We start from the raw sequence: 16,494 nt of genomic DNA on the forward strand, positions 1-16,494 counted from the left end.
GACAGAGGAACAGAAATACCAACACGTTTGTACTGACATCGTCATTAGCTGAGGATTGACAGAGGAACAGAAATACCAACACGTTTGTACTGACATCGTCATTAGCTGAGGATTGACAGAGGAACAGAAATACCAACACGTTTGTACTGACATCGTCATTAGCTGAGGATTGACAGAGGAACAGAAATACCAACACGTTTGTACTGACATCGTCATTAGCTGAGGATTGACAGAGGAACAGAAATACCAACACGTTTGTACTGACATCGTCATTAGCTGAGGATTGACAGAGGAACAGAAATACCAACACGTTTGTACTGACATCGTCATTAGCTGAGGATTGACAGAGGAACAGAAATACCAACACGTTTGTACTGACATCGTCATTAGCTGAGGATTGACAGAGGAACAGAAATACCAACACGTTTGTACTGACATCGTCATAAGCTGAGGATTGACAGAGGAACAGAAATATCAACACGTTTGTACTGACATCGTCATTAGCTGAGGATTGACAGAGGAACAGAAATACCAACACGTTTGTACTGACATCGTCATAAGCTGAGGATTGACAGAGGAACAGATATACCAACACGTTTGTACTGACATTGTCATTAGCTGAGGATTGACAGAGGAACAGAAATACCAACACGTTTGTACTGACATCGTCATTAGCTGAGGATTGACAGAGGAACAGAAATACCAACACGTTTGTACTGACGTCATTAGCTGAGGATTGACAGAGGAACAGAAATACCAACACGTTTGTACTGACATCGTCATTAGCTGAGGATTGACAGAGGAACAGAAATACCAACACGTTTGTACTGACATCGTCATTAGCTGAGGATTGACAGAGGAACAGAAATACCAACACGTTTGTACTGACATCGTCATTAGCTGAGGATTGACAGAGGAACAGAAATACCAACACGTTTGTACTGACATCGTCATTAGCTGAGGATTGACAGAGGAACAGAAATACCAACACGTTTGTACTGACATCGTCATTAGCTGAGGATTGACAGAGGAACAGAAATACCAACACGTTTGTACTGACATCGTCATTAGCTGAGGATTGACAGAGGAACAGAAATACCAACACGTTTGTACTGACATCGTCATTAGCTGAGGATTGACAGAGGAACAGAAATACCAACACGTTTGTACTGACATCGTCATAAGCTGAGGATTGACAGAGGAACAGAAATATCAACACGTTTGTACTGACATCGTCATTAGCTGAGGATTGACAGAGGAACAGAAATACCAACACGTTTGTACTGACATCGTCATTAGCTGAGGATTGACAGAGGAACAGAAATACCAACACGTTTGTACTGACATCGTCATTAGCTGAGGATTGACAGAGGAACAGAAATACCAACACGTTTGTACTGACGTCATTAGCTGAGGATTGACAGAGGAACAGAAATACCAACACAAACACCATGGCGGCGCTGTTCAGAACTGTGCTCTTTAATCAATAGGAAAAAAAAGTGGCCACGGTAACTGGGAAATCAGAGAGAGAGAGAGAGAGAGAGAGAGAGAGAGAGGAAGAGAGACAGACAGAGAGAGAGAGAGAGAAAGAGAGAGAGAGAGAGATCAAATGAAATCAAATATCAACAACAGGATAGACTTGTACCAAAGGAAGACAATAGAAGATGGCTACTACAACTACCACTGCTGCTGCGACTGCTACTGCTGCTTTCAGTGCAACTGCAACTGTTGCTGTTGTTGCTGCCACAAACTTACTAAATAAATAAACAAATAAATAAATAATAAATAAGATAATAGGCACAAACAAGAGGTTAGTATACAGTGGAATGAGTCATCAGGTTAGAGAAACAACAACAACAACAACAAAATAAACTAAAACAGTAATGATGATAATGTAGAAATACCACCACTACTACAGCTATTACTACTACTACTACTTATGATAACAAAGAGAGATATGCACCAGAAGAGAGCAATGCCTAGCAAAAGGTTTTCAGACAGATTATTTGACAGACAGTAAAATCTTTAAAATGAAGCAAGCTGGGAAGACATCCGTACATGTATTTAGATTTGGTGAATATTCACAATTGTCTCCGTGACTGCTTGTGTACTAAACCATTTTTTGCGTGCTTGTGTACTACACCATTTTTTGCGTGCTTGTGTACTAAACCATTTTTTGCGTGCTTGTGTACTAAACCATTTTTTGCGTGCTTGGGACGTGAGTGCTTGTGTACTGAACCATTTTTTGCGTGCTTGAGACGTGAGGGCTTGTGTACTAAAACACTATTTTGCGTGCTGAGGACATCACCAATGCGAATCTTCAACCACTGTGGATGACATAAAGCGTTGCTTGCAATGGCAGAGCCAACACGGAATGTTTGCACGTCCTGTTTATTTGGAACTTTGCGACTATCTTGGAGAGGGGAGAGGACATAGTACATATCGGGTTGTACCGAACAAACAGCTAGAGAGAGAGAGAGAGAGGGAGAGAGAGAGGGAGAAAGAGAGAGAGAGAGAGAGAGAGAGAGAGAGAGAGAGAGAGGGAGACAGAGACAGACAGAGACAGAGAAGAAGAAAAGACAATAATAAGGAAAGTTAACCGCAGCTTTTAAACAGAATAACAATAACACAACAACTTAATGTCAAATGTAACAAGAAAAGAAAAGTAACATAAACTATTGCAGGCCTGTCAGCATGACTGTCACAAGGTTCTGATGAAAATGACCTGGCACAAACTGAGGACCAGCAACATCAAAATTAAAATATGCAAACATGACAGAGTTCAAGTTCTGAATAATACTATGAAGAGAAAAGAACCTTTTTGTTTTCAGACAACGAAAACAGTAATGGCATCAGAACCAACCACTGACCCAATGTATAGAAAACAAAACAAGGAATAATTTTTACAATTTGTAGATTGGGTTTCGTTTGTTTTTTTCATTCATAAGTTCGTTTTGGAATATTTGTTTGCATATCTATGAATTAGTTTGCGAAATAAAATTGATAATTAACAAAAAACTGAAAAAAACGTAATGGTGAATAAATGAATGAATTTCAAAAGAGGCAAATAAATCATGCAAATGTTCTAGCAGACGCACAGTTGGTCATTAGGGAGGACTGTTCACATCTCTGATGTCTCTATGGACACACATTTCACCACCATGTCCACTTCAAAGTCCCAATCAGTTGCTGGTCCACTGCGGATTTTTTTCAGGAAAAAAGGGGAAAAAAACCCTCTTGTAGTGGATGCTCGTTGCTTCGTTCTCTGACTGATCATACCCACGTGGATATAGGTGCAGAGAATAGTGCGGAAAGTCTACTGGTATAATGACATAAAACATATTCAACGCCGAAATCAGTACGTGTTCAGTGGGTTAAAAAAAATGAACCAATTGTTTTCCATTAAGACATTGGTCGTTTTCTTGTTTTGTTTTTAAATTCAAATCCTGTCACCGTATTTCACGTTGAAGGTAGAGAGGAGCTTGGGAACATCTACTGCTCTTCCTCAGCCATGGTTTCTGGTACCTCCCCCTGTGCGGATCTCTTCTGCACGCTCTGATGGGCTGCTGGACCGTCCTCTGCCTCCTCCGCATCTCTTTTCGTGAAAGAGCTCAGTCCGCTGTTTCCAGAAATAGAATCAAAAGGGCGTTTGGCAAAGGAGCTTAGACCGCTGTTTCCAGAGATTGAATCAAAAGGGCGTTTGGCAAAGGAGCTTAGACCGCTGTTTCCAGAGATTGAATCAAAGGGGCGTTTGGCAAAGGAGCTGAGTCCGCTGTTTCCAGAGATTGAATCGAAGGGGCGTTTGGCAAAGGAGCTCAAACCGCTGTTTCCATTGATTGAATCAAAAGGGCGTTTGGCAAAGGAGCTTAGACCGCTGTTTCCATTGATTGAATCAAAGGGGCGTTTGGCAAAGGAGCTGAGTCCGCTGTTTCCATTGATTGAATCAAAGGGGCGTTTGGCAAAGGAGCTGAGTCCGCTGTTTCCAGAGATTGAATCAAAGGGGCGTTTGGCAAAGGAGCTGAGTCCGCTATTTCCAGAGATTGAATCGAAGGGGCGTTTGGCAAAGGAGCTGAGTCCGCTGTTTCCAGAGATTGAATCAAAGGGGCGTTTGGCAAAGGAGCTGAGTCCGCTGTTTCCAGAGATTGAATCGAAGGGGCGTTTGGCAAAGGAGCTGAGTCCGCTGTTTCCATTGATTGAATCGAAGGGGCGTTTAGCAAAGGAGCTCAAACCGCTGTTTCCATTGATTGAATCAAAGGGGCGTTTGGCAAAGGAGCTAAGTCCGCTGTTTCCAGAGATTGAATCGAAGGGGCGTTTAGCAAAGGAGCTCAAACCGCTGTTTCCATTGATTGAATCAAAGGGGCGTTTAGCAAAGGAGCTAAGTCCGCTGTTTCCATTGATTGAATCAAAGGGGCGTTTGGCAAAGGAGCTAAGTCCGCTGTTTCCAGAGATTGAATCGAAGGGGCGTTTAGCAAAGGAGCTCAAACCGCTGTTTCCATTGATTGAATCGAAGGGGCGTTTGGCAAAAGAGCTAAGTCCACTGTTTCCATTGATTGAATCGAAGGGGCGTTTGGCAAAGGAGCTCAAACCGCTGTTTCCATTGATTGAATCAAAGGGGCGTTTGGCAAAGGAGCTAAGTCCGCTGTTTCCAGAGATTGAATCGAAGGGGCGTTTGGCAAAAGAACTTAATCTGCTGTTTCCATTGATTGAATCGAAGGGGCGTTTCTCCACTGCGCGTTTTGCACTGCTCCCCAGATCCTGAAAACACACATAATGTGACAATTAGTGTGGGCGTTTGCAGCGAAAACATGTGCATTTGTAGAGAGAGTGAGAGACAGACAGAGACAGAGAGTAAAAGAGAGACAGAGAGTGAAGGGAGAGAGAGAGAGAGATAGAGAAAGACAGATAGATAGATAGATAGATTGAGAGAGAGAGAGAGAGAGAGAGAGAGAGAGAGAGAGAGACAGACAGACAGACAGACAGACAGACAGAGTGAGAGATGGAGAAAAAGGGATAGACAGATACGGATACGGATGACATATTCATTAGGCCATAGAGCACCAGCACGGTTTACTCTGCATGCCATTTATCGTCCTTTTCCACACACACACACACACACACACACACACACACACGCCTGCGCACACATGCACACACACATACAAACGCACACACACATACACACGCACACACACACAGTCATACACACACAGACACAGAGGCACAGACAATCACAGACACAGACACGGACATACACAGACATACAGGCACAGACACAAACACGTACACACAGAGACACACAGACACAGACAACTGAATCCGCCAAAGAGACAACCCCAGACAGACATGTCGACTTGCCAAAGCAGCCATGCAGCACACCTGACGATCACTGACCTGTGACCTTTCCTGACTTTTCAGCAGTCTGTATTGTGAGTGAGATGGTGTACCCCCTCCCCCGCTTCCTTACCCCCTTCCACCCACCCCCTCCCTTCGTCCACCTCCCCGCGTCCACCTTTCTGTCTTCAAAAGTTCCTGCACGCCCTCACTCCTCAAGGATTCCAGCACGCCCTCACTCCTCAAGGATTCCAGCACGCCCTCACTCCTCAAGGATTCCAGCACGCCCTCACTCCTCAAGGATTGCACGCCCTCACTCCTCAAGGATTCCAGCACGCCCTCACTCCTCAAGGATTGCACGCCCTCACTCCTCAAGGATTCCAACACGCCCTCACTCCTCAAGGATTCCAACACGCCCTCACTCCTCAAGGATTCCAACACGCCCTCACTCCTCAAGGATTGCACGCCCTCACTCCTCAAGGATTGCACGCCCTCACTCCTCAAGGATTCCAACACGCCCTCACTCCTCAAGGATTCCAGCACGCCCTCACTCCTCAAGGATTCCAGCACGCCCTCACTCCTCAAGGATTCCAGCACGCCCTCACTCCTCAAGGATTCCAACACGCCCTCACTCCTCAAGGATTCCAGCACGCCCTCACTCCTCAAGGATTCCAACACGCCCTCACTCCTCAAGGATTCCAGCACGCCCTCACTCCTCAAGGATTCCAGCACGCCCTCACTCCTCAAGGATTGCACGCCCTCACTCCTCAAGGATTCCAACACGCCCTCACTCCTCAAGGATTGCACGCCCTCACTCCTCAAGGATTCCAACACGCCCTCACTCCTCAAGGATTCCAGCACGCCCTCACTCCTCAAGGATTGCACGCCCTCACTCCTCAAGGATTCTAACACGCCCTCACTCCTCAAGGATTCCAGCACGCCCTCACTCCTCAAGGATTGCACGCCCTCACTCCTCAAGGATTCCAACACGCCCTCACTCCTCAAGGATTCCAGCACGCCCTCACTCCTCAAGGATTGCACGCCCTCACTCCTCAAGGATTCCAACACGCCCTCACTCCTCAAGGATTCCAGCACGCCCTCACTCCTCAAGGATTCCAGCACGCCCTCACTCCTCAAGGATTCCAACACGCCCTCACTCCTCAAGGATTCCAACACGCCCTCACTCCTCAAGGATTCCAGCACGCCCTCACTCCTCAAGGATTGCACGCCCTCACTCCTCAAGGATTCCAACACGCCCTCACTCCTCAAGGATTCCAGCACGCCCTCACTCCTCAAGGATTGCACGCCCTCACTCCTCAAGGATTCCAACACGCCCTCACTCCTCAAGGATTCCAGCACGCCCTCACTCCTCAAGGATTGCACGCCCTCACTCCTCAAGGATTCCAACACGCCCTCACTCCTCAAGGATTCCAGCACGCCCTCACTCCTCAAGGATTGCACGCCCTCACTCCTCAAGGATTCCAACACGCCCTCACTCCTCAAGGATTGCACGCCCTCACTCCTCAAGGATTCTAACACGCCCTCACTCCTCAAGGATTCTAACACGCCCTCACTCCTCAAGGATTCCAACACGCCCTCACTCCTCAAGGATTCCAACACGCCCTCACTCCTCAAGGATTCCAACACGCCCTCACTCCTCAAGGATTCCAACACACCCTCACTCCTCAAGGATTCCAACACGCCCTCACTCCTCAAGGATTCCAACACGCCCTCACTCCTCAAGGATTCCAACACGCCCTCACTCCTCAAGGATTCCAACACGCCCTCACTCCTCAAGGATTCCAACACGCCCTCACTCCTCAAGGATTCCAACACGCCCTCACTCCTCAAGGATTCCAACACGCCCTCACTCCTCAAGGATTCCAACACGCCCTCACTCCTCAAGGATTCCAGCACGCCCTCACTCCTCAAGGATTCCAGCACGCCCTCACTCCTCAAGGATTCCAGCACGCCCTCACTCCTCAAGGATTCCAGCACGCCCTCACTCCTCAAGGATTCCAACACGCCCTCACTCCTCAAGGATTCCAGCACGCCCTCACTCCTCAAGGATTCCAGACACGCCCTCACTCCTCAAGGATTCCAGCACGCCCTCACTCCTCAAGGATTCCAGCACGCCCTCACTCCTCAAGGATTCCAACACGCCCTCACTCCTCAAGGATTCCAACACGCCCTCACTCCTCAAGGATTCCAGCACGCCCTCACTCCTCAAGGATTCCAACACGCCCTCACTCCTCAAGGATTGCACGCCCTCACTCCTCAAGGATTCCAACACGCCCTCACTCCTCAAGGATTCCAGCACGCCCTCACTCCTCAAGGATTCCAACACGCCCTCACTCCTCAAGGATTCCAGCACGCCCTCACTCCTCAAGGATTCCAGCACGCCCTCACTCCTCAAGGATTGCACGCCCTCACTCCTCAAGGATTCCAGCACGCCCTCACTCCTCAAGGATTGCACGCCCTCACTCCTCAAGGATTCCAACACGCCCTCACTCCTCAAGGATTCCAACACGCCCTCACTCCTCAAGGATTCCAGTACACCCTGACTCTTCCCTGGCTGAATATTTCGTGGTCCGACCATTTAGAATGATCCGCAAAATTTTCCTTTAAAAGATCTAAGTTTCTTGTATATATATTCACGTAACATGTTATTTCCATCCTTTCGTTGAATATGACATAAATCATACATCCACAATTTGGGATATGGCAAGCGAAAGTATCCTCATATTAGTAGCAAGCACTTGTGTAAAAAAAAAAGTGAGTCTATGTTAAAACCCGGTGTTCGTGTGTGTGTGTGTGTGTGTGTGTGTGTGTGTGTGTGTGTTAAACTTTAACATTGCCATTTTCTCTGGAAATACTTCGTCTACCAATACCAAAATTGGCTTAAACATAGTAGGAAAAAATCTTCATAGTCATACCAATAATAGGTTGAACGTCTCCCGAATTTAGCCGTATTTCCGAATTATCAACGGTTTATTTCGTTGATGCTCGATCCGAATTCCGAAATCTCTGATATCCTATGCAGCCACCCCAATGCGGGCAATGCACGTGCACAAGACGCCATGACCTCTTCTCTCCTGTCGCAATTAAAAGCAATGAAATACACATTCTGGACAGAACACATACAGTGACACTAACTACATTATTGATGTGTTTACTGCATATGAATATTCTAAAGTGGACACTGAATTAATGAGAATGAACATAAAAGAAAATTTGAATCGACTGTTTCACGGAGTTTGGTCAGCCTTGTCTACTGTGCAGATGTTGACGAAACATGATGCATTGCCTGACCTGATGGCAACGTCTCCTTCACTGCTGTATTCAGTTCTCAGAGTGTAAACAGCTTGTCCAACATGGATCTCTGCAGATCTATTGTTTGCATGTGTTTCAAGCGATGGGAACGTTTCTTTTACCTCGGACCACTTAAATGCCTGAGATATACCAAAGTAACATGATTTAAAAAGCGTTACCACTTAGATTACCGTTGTTGATTTATTCCACTGAAACAAGATGCTCAAATAATAATTTTTTAACGTCAGTGTGGAAGCCGCAATAGATAGCGCAGTGGATAAAACCACTCATTCCCCATTCCAACAGCCCTGGTTCCAATGTGCGTGCATTTTTTTCTGTTTTTTTTTTTCTCAAAAATTAACGCGAAGCTTTATATAGTTATAATAACGAATAGAGAACACATTTCAACAAACTAATTTTTATAAGTTTCATTACCATTATCATCATTTTTTGCCTTTAAGTATATATCACAAGTGAGTCTTGAAGGCCTTGCCTTTCTTGTTAATGAATATTTTTGTGAACATTCTGATCTTGTTTTCTGTTTGCCCTGATATGCGGGCTGGATGTTAACCCCCCATTCTTCCCCCCCCCCCCCCCAAAAAAAAAAAAAACCCACAAAAAAACCCATACAAAATAAAAAAACAAACAAAACCAAACACACACACACAAACACACACACAAAACAAACAAAAAACAACACACACACAAAACCCCCAGCAAACCTTCACATGCTATTTCACTTCCCCAGGTAAAATCCTTCGTTCGTTCGTTCTCTAATGCTCTCTCTCTCTGTCACTGTCTCTGTCTGTCTGTCTGTCGTCCCCGTCTTCTTGCAGCTCTCTCTGTTCTTGTTTTGCTTCACTGTAGCTCTGTGCCGTTGTCCTATGTCGTCATCGTGTGTCGACAGCTGCTTTCGTCATGACGTCACCAGTGTCGTCATCCTGTGTCGTCATCCTTTGATGTCATCCTAAATTTTCACCTCACTATCATCACACACACACACACACACACACAACAACAACAACAACAACAACAACAATGTGCGAGACAAACAGACTGGATATTGATAACAAAACCAGTCAGCACTTTTTAATGGGGTGAATCTGTCTGTCTCCTACTATCTTTCCCCGGTACCACTGTGTGTGTGTGTGTGTGTGTGTGTGTGAGTGTGTGTGTGTGTGTGTGTGAGTGTGTGAGTGTGTGTGTGTGTGTGTGTGTGTGTGTGTGTGTGTGTGTGTGTGTGTGTGTGAGTGTGTGTGTGTGAGTGTGTGTGAGTGTGTGTGTGTGTGTGATGGATTTTATCCTGTTAACGGGGAAGAGTGGCGGGTTCTGACAGATGTTAAATGTCGGGACTGGATCGAACAAGCTGCGAGCCATTAACATTTGTCACTTCCAGTGTGCCTGAATTCTTTCGATTCTACCAGAAGATTTTTTATATTGGACCTGATCTCACTGCGCCATCACGTGACGACACACGACAACTAGTCTGTGTATCCCTGTCTTTTTCACTGGGCTTTGGCTGTGTGACCTTTCAGGGGAAAACAGACGTACACACATACATAGATACATACAGACAGACCTGAACATGTTAATATTTTCAGAATACATACATGCATACAATTCTACAAGAAGAACTGCAGCCAATGCTGGGGAAATTTGTCCATGATTTCGTAATATCTGTATAGAATTATAGATATCAGTTTGATTAGCACCAAAGATTTTGTCATATGATACACAAATAACGGGATATCTATCTATCTATCTATCTATCTATTTATCTCTATCTCTCTCTCTTATATATATATATATATATATATATATATATATATATATATACACACACACACATATAGTTTGTATTATATTGAGTCTTGTAAGTCTGAAGGCTTCGTGACAAAGTATTCTGATCTACTCTGCATACATACAAACATATTTTTTCGGATTTTTTTTATAGTTTGGTTGTGGTATTTTTTGTTTGTTTTTAACCTTCACGACCAAAGCCAAACTTCACCAAGTACCGTAAAGGTCACTAACTCTCCAGCTCGGATCTTTTTTCTGTTTCTTTCTTATCTCCCTTCCGTTAATGGCGGGAATTCGCCAGTCACGTCCTCTCCGACGATCAGACGACAATAGACCTGTCGATGTGCTAAAGGTGAATGCAGGTAGACCATTGATTCTGGGTTCAGGTCGACTTGTGCTGAATTCATCAATGCTGTTTTTTTTTTTTTTGTGCGGAACCCGCATGTCGCTGATTGTGGATGTCATAGAGGCAATGTTCGGGAACAATGCTCAGTGCTCAATGAGCGACGGCGGAGCTGTTGAACGACCATTGACGGACTGTTTTTGAGACTTTGATGGTGTGTTTTTGTTTTATGTTGAAGCTGCTGACGTCATGCGAACAAAATCTGGGTGGAGAGAGAGATCGTCTGCAGTCTGTGACTTGACTGAAGAGTGAGGGAGGGGTGGGTGTTGGATGGTGACGATAGATATGGTGGGTAAAATGTCAGCGTTTGATGCTACCTGTGTTGGAGCTTAACTGTGCGCCTTGAGACTTGATGTATTGTCGTCAATCCTAGAGGGTTAAGACACACATCAGGACCCCCCGACACATATCCCCCCCCCAACTCCCCCCCCCCCCAGTCCACAAAGAAACTGCCATCTGAGTCGCATGTATACATATTTTAAAATTGGTTTTCGAAAATGATCGCAGTCTATGATAAACTCGGGTCATTGTCCAGTGTCTCTCGTGTAATCACGTTTGATAGTTGAGCAGATCGTTGTACACCAACAAAGAGAAATTAACAGTCATACATTTACCAATCTGTCTATCTATTTTTAATTTTGATTAAGATTGATAATGATTCATATTCTCAATGTTCCTGAAGTGACGAACTTTGAGTTAAAACTTCCTCTGTTTTCCTTTGTTTTTCCCGGCCTGATCATTTCCATCTGTTGTGTCTGTATGTTTTTCCCTGGCCTGATCATTTCCATCTGTTGTGTCTGTATGTTTTTCCCTGGCCTGATCATTTCCATCTGTTGTGTCTATATGTTTTCCCCGGCCTGATCATTTCCATCTGTTGTGTCTATATGTTTTTCCCCGGCCTGATCATTTCCATCTGTTGTGTCTGTATGTTTTTCCCCGGCCTGATCATTTCCATCTGTTGTGTCTGTATGTTTTTCCCCGGCCTGATCATTTCCATCTGTTGTGTCTATATGTTTTTCCCTGGCCTGATCATTTCCATCTGTTGTGTCTGTATGTTTTTCCCCGGCCTGATCATTTCCATCTGTTGTGTCTGTATGTTTTTCCCTGGCCTGATCATTTCCATCTGTTGTGTCTGTATGTTTTTCCCCGGCCTGATCATTTCCATCTGTTGTGTCTGTATGTTTTTCCCTGGCCTGATCATTTCCATCTGTTGTGTCTGTATGTTTTTCCCTGGCCTGATCATTTCCATCTGTTGTGTCTGTATGTTTTTCCCTGGCCTGATCATTTCCATCTGTTGTGTCTGTATGTTTTTCCCTGGCCTGATCATTTCCATCTGTTGTGTCTGTATGTTTTTCCCTGGCCTGATCATTTCCATCTGTTGTGTCTGTATGTTTTTCCCTGGCCTGATCATTTCCATCTGTTGTGTCTGTATGTTTTTCCCTGGCCTGATCATTTCCATCTGTTGTGTCTGTATGTTTTTCCCTGGCCTGATCATTTCCATCTGTTGTGTCTATATGTTTTTCCCCGGCCTGATCATTTCCATCTGTTGTGTCTGTATGTTTTTCCCCGGCCTGATCATTTCCATCTGTTGTGTCTGTATGTTTTTCCCTGGCCTGATCATTTCCATCTGTTGTGTCTATATGTTTTTCCCCGGCCTGATCATTTCCATCTGTTGTGTCTGTATGTTTTTCCCCGGCCTGATCATTTCCATCTGTTGTGTCTGTATTCTCTGTGTTTTTCCCAGGCCTGATCATTTCCATCTGTTGTGTCTGTATTCTCTGTGTTTTTCCCCGGCCTGATCATTTCCATCTGTTGTGTCTGTATTCTCTGTGTTTTTCCCAGGCCTGATCATTTCCACCTGGCACACTCTCTGTGTTTGTCAACAGACATAAAGCACGTGTCACAGCGGGCGAAAACGAGGGACGAACAAGGTGAAAGGACACTGTCCACACACAATGAACTCGCTGGAAGATTGCTGCCCTCAGAAAGTCTCAACCACTGGAACAACGGGGAGAGGCAGAAAGAGAGAGGGGGGAGAGAGGGCGGAGAGGAGAGAGAGAGAGGGGGGGCGGGGAGAAGGGGATAGAGAGGGAGAGAGAGGGGGAGAGAGAGGGGAGGTGAGGGAAAGGGGATAGAGAGAGAGAGAGAAAGAGGGTGAGAGAGGGAGGGAGAGAAAGAGAAAGGGAGAGAGAGAGAGAGAGAGAGACGAAGACAGAGAGACAGAGACACAGAGAGAGAGAGAGAGAGAGGGGCAGGCTCCGCCCCATTGACAACATCTGGTGCTGTATCACACGAGCAGCACTAACAGATAGCGTGAACCGTGCACATCACCCCCAACCCTCCCCCCACCCCCACCCCCACACACACCAGCAGTTCTCAGCACATCGACAGCCCATTTCCACATAGCAAATCACTCCCTTCGGCATTCCGCTGCAATATCCCTGCTCTTCTCCGTCTGTTTCTTCATGTTCCTGTAGCTGTTATTCTTCCTGTTGTTGTTGTTGTTGGTGTTCCTGTAGCTGTTATTCTTCCTGTTGTTGTTGTTGTTGTTGGTGTTCCTGTAGCTGTTATTCTTCCTGTTGTTGTTGTTGTTGTTGGTGTTCCTGTAGCTGTTATTCTTCCTGTTGTTGTTGTTGTTGTTGGTGTTCCTGTAGCTGTTATTCTTCCTCTTGTTGTTGTTGTTGTTGGTGTTCCTGTAGCTGTTATTCTTCCTCTTGTTGTTGTTGTTGTTGGTGTTCCTGTAGCTGTTATTCTTCCTGTTGTTGTTGTTGTTGTTGGTGTTCCTGTAGCTGTTATTCTTCCTGTTGTTGTTGTTGTTGTTGGTGTTCCTGGAGCTGTTATTCTTCCTGTTGTTGTTGTTGTTGTTGGTGTTCCTGTAGCTGTTATTCTTCCTGTTGTTGTTGTTGTTGTTGGTGTTCCTGGAGCTGTTATTCTTCCTGTTGTTGTTGTTGTTGTTGGTGTTCCTGGAGCTGTTATTCTTCCTGTTGTTGTTGTTGTTGTTGGTGTTCCTGTAGCTGTTATTCTTCCTGTTGTTGTTGTTGTTGTTGTTGTTCCTGTAGCTGTTATTCTTCCTCTTGTTGTTGTTGGTGTTCCTGTAGCTGTTATTCTTCCTGTTGTTGTTGTTGTTGTTGGTGTTCCTGTAGCTGTTATTCTTCCTGTTGTTGTTGTTGTTGGTGTTCCTGTAGCTGTTATTCTTCCTGTTGTTGTTGTTGTTGTTGGTGTTCCTGTAGCTGTTATTCTTCCTGTTGTTGTTGTTGTTGGTGTTCCTGTAGCTGTTATTCTTCCTGTTGTTGTTGTTGGTGTTCCTGTAGCTGTTATTCTTCATTTTGTTGGTGTTGTTGTTGTTAGTGGTGTGTTATTCTTCCTCTTGGTGTTGTTGGTGGTGTTCCTGTAGCTGTTATTCTTCATTTTGTTGTTGTTGTTCCTGTAGCTGTTATTCTTCCTCTTGTTGTTGTTGTTGTTGTTCCTGTAGCTGTTATTCTTCCTCTTGTTGTTGTTGTTGTTGGTGTTCCTGTAGCTGTTATTCTTCCTCTTGTTGTTGTTGTTGTTGTTCCTGTAGCTGTTATTCTTCCTGTTGTTGTTGTTGGTGGTGTTCCTGTAGCTGTTATTCTTCCTGTTGTTGTTGTTGTTGTTGTTGTTGTCGTCAGTGTTCCTGTAGCTGTTATTCTTCCTGTTGTTGTTGTTGTTGGTGTCGTCAGTGTTCCTGTAGCTGTTATTCTTCCTCTTGTTGTTGTTGTTCTTTTCTTTTTCTGTTGCCAAAGCGGTAAGGATGGACACAGGAACTAAGGGGGGTAACTGGGTCAAGTTCAGAGTTTGCTGCAGGAACTCACCACCTCCTCACCTCTGCTCCGCCCCCTCCTCCCCCACACCCCCCGACCTCCTTTAAAAAGGGCCTTTCCGTACAGGTTTTGTCTCGACCATTTATATCAACGTTTCTGTTTTGTTCAACGTGGCATGAGCCGTAATTATATTGCACTGCATTGCATTGTATTGCATAGTGTTGTATTGTACTGTATTGTATTGTATTACCTTTTGTCATAACATATTTCTCTGTGCGCATTTCAGGCAGTTCTATTCTCGTGGGTTCTTATACGTGCGCCATTTTTTTTCCCGACGCCAGCTCAACAATTGCATTGGCCAGCTGTGCTGTGCTGATGGTGAGTGTGCTAAGTGTCGACAAGTAGCCGATACCTCATGGACTGATGACTGATGTGCAAACGACAATGATTTGCACCATCTCACGTCACGGTCGCTACTGTTTCCGATAGGCCACCTCTCCCAGTGATGCACTTAGTTTTGCTTACGTCATCGCCGACGTCATCACAGGACGCGAAAGCGGACGCGGGTAGCGTTTGTGTTTGCGTCAATGTGTGGTGTAAAGAGTGGTGGGGGTGGGGAGAGGGAGGAGGATGGGGGTGACAAGGTGAAGGTGTGTGATTTGTCCATCAGTTTCCATGACGACAGTGATCACAGTCGTGGGCAATATACCACAGGGCTTCCTAAGTCGTTTGGCAATTTGGGGTCTCCGTTGGCCTCAGACCAACGATCATCTGTTCCCAGCAGGACAGCGAGGAATGTCGTCCCCCTCCCCTCCCTTCCCCCCGACCACGCCCCTTTTGGACGCAGTATCTCAGAAAGCAGTTAGTGTGTGTGGTGTACACTGTCTTCAGTCCTCTGGGCTGTGAACTGATCAGTCACTGACAGTCAGTGTGTGTGGTGTACACTGTCTTCAGTCCTCTGGGCTGTGAACTGATCAGTCACTGACACAGTCAGTGTGTGTGGTGTACACTGTCTTCAGTCCTCTGGGCTGTGAGATGATCAGTCACTGACACAGTCAGTGTGTGTGGTGTACACTGTCTTCAGTCCTCTGGGCTGTGAACTGATCAGTCACTGACACAGTCAGTGTGTGTGGTGTACACTGTCTTCAGTCCTCTGGGCTGTGAACTGATCAGTCACTGACACAGTCAGTGTCTGTGGTGTACACTGTCTTCAGTCCTCTGGGCTGTGAACTGATCAGTCACTGACACAGTCAGTGTGTGTGGTGTACACTGTCTTCAGTCCTCTGGGCTGTGAACTGATCAGTCACTGACACAGTCAGTGTGTGTGGTGTACACTGTCTTCAGTCCTCTGGGCTGTGAACTGATCAGTCACTGACACAGTCAGTGTGTGTGGTGTACACTGTCTTCAGTCCTCTGGGCTGTGAACTGATCAGTCACTGACACAGTCAGTGTGTGTGGTGTACACTGTCTTCAGTCCTCTGGGCTGTGAACTGATCAGTCACTGACACAGTCAGTGTGTGTGGTGTACACTGTCTTCAGTCCTCTGGGCTGTGAACTGATCAGTCACTGACACAGTCAGTGTCTGTGGTGTACACTGTCTTCAGTCCTCTGGGCTGTGAACTGATCAGTCACTGACACAGTCAGTGTGTGTGGTGTACACTGTCTTCAGTCCTCTGGGCTGTGAACTGATCAGTCACTGACACAGTCAGTGTGTGTGGTGTACACTGTCTTCAGTCCTCTGGGCTGTGAACTGATCAGTCACTGACAGTCAGTGTGTGTGGTGTACACTGTCTTCAGTCCTCTGGGCTGTGAACTGATCAGTCACTGACACAGTCAGTGTGTGTGGTGTACACTGTCTTCAGTCCTCTG

The 16,494-nt window shown here is 45.7% G+C and overlaps 1 protein-coding gene across 1 annotated transcript in view; it reads right to left on the reverse strand.

Annotated features, from left to right (window-relative positions):
- Positions 1 to 1,456: 1,456 nt before the first annotated feature.
- LOC143287435 (uncharacterized) overlaps positions 1,457 to 16,494 on the reverse strand; it is a 104,760-nt gene continuing 89,722 nt past the window's right edge. Inside the window, exon 2 of the mRNA XM_076595422.1 lies at positions 1,457 to 4,755. Coding sequence (XP_076451537.1) covers positions 3,493 to 4,755 — 1,263 coding nt within the window. The 3' untranslated portion in view covers positions 1,457 to 3,492. The remainder of the gene's footprint in view (positions 4,756 to 16,494) is intronic.

This window comes from Babylonia areolata, chromosome 11, assembly GCF_041734735.1.
Source record: "Babylonia areolata isolate BAREFJ2019XMU chromosome 11, ASM4173473v1, whole genome shotgun sequence".
Classification (NCBI taxonomy): Eukaryota; Metazoa; Mollusca; class Gastropoda; order Neogastropoda; family Buccinidae; genus Babylonia; species Babylonia areolata.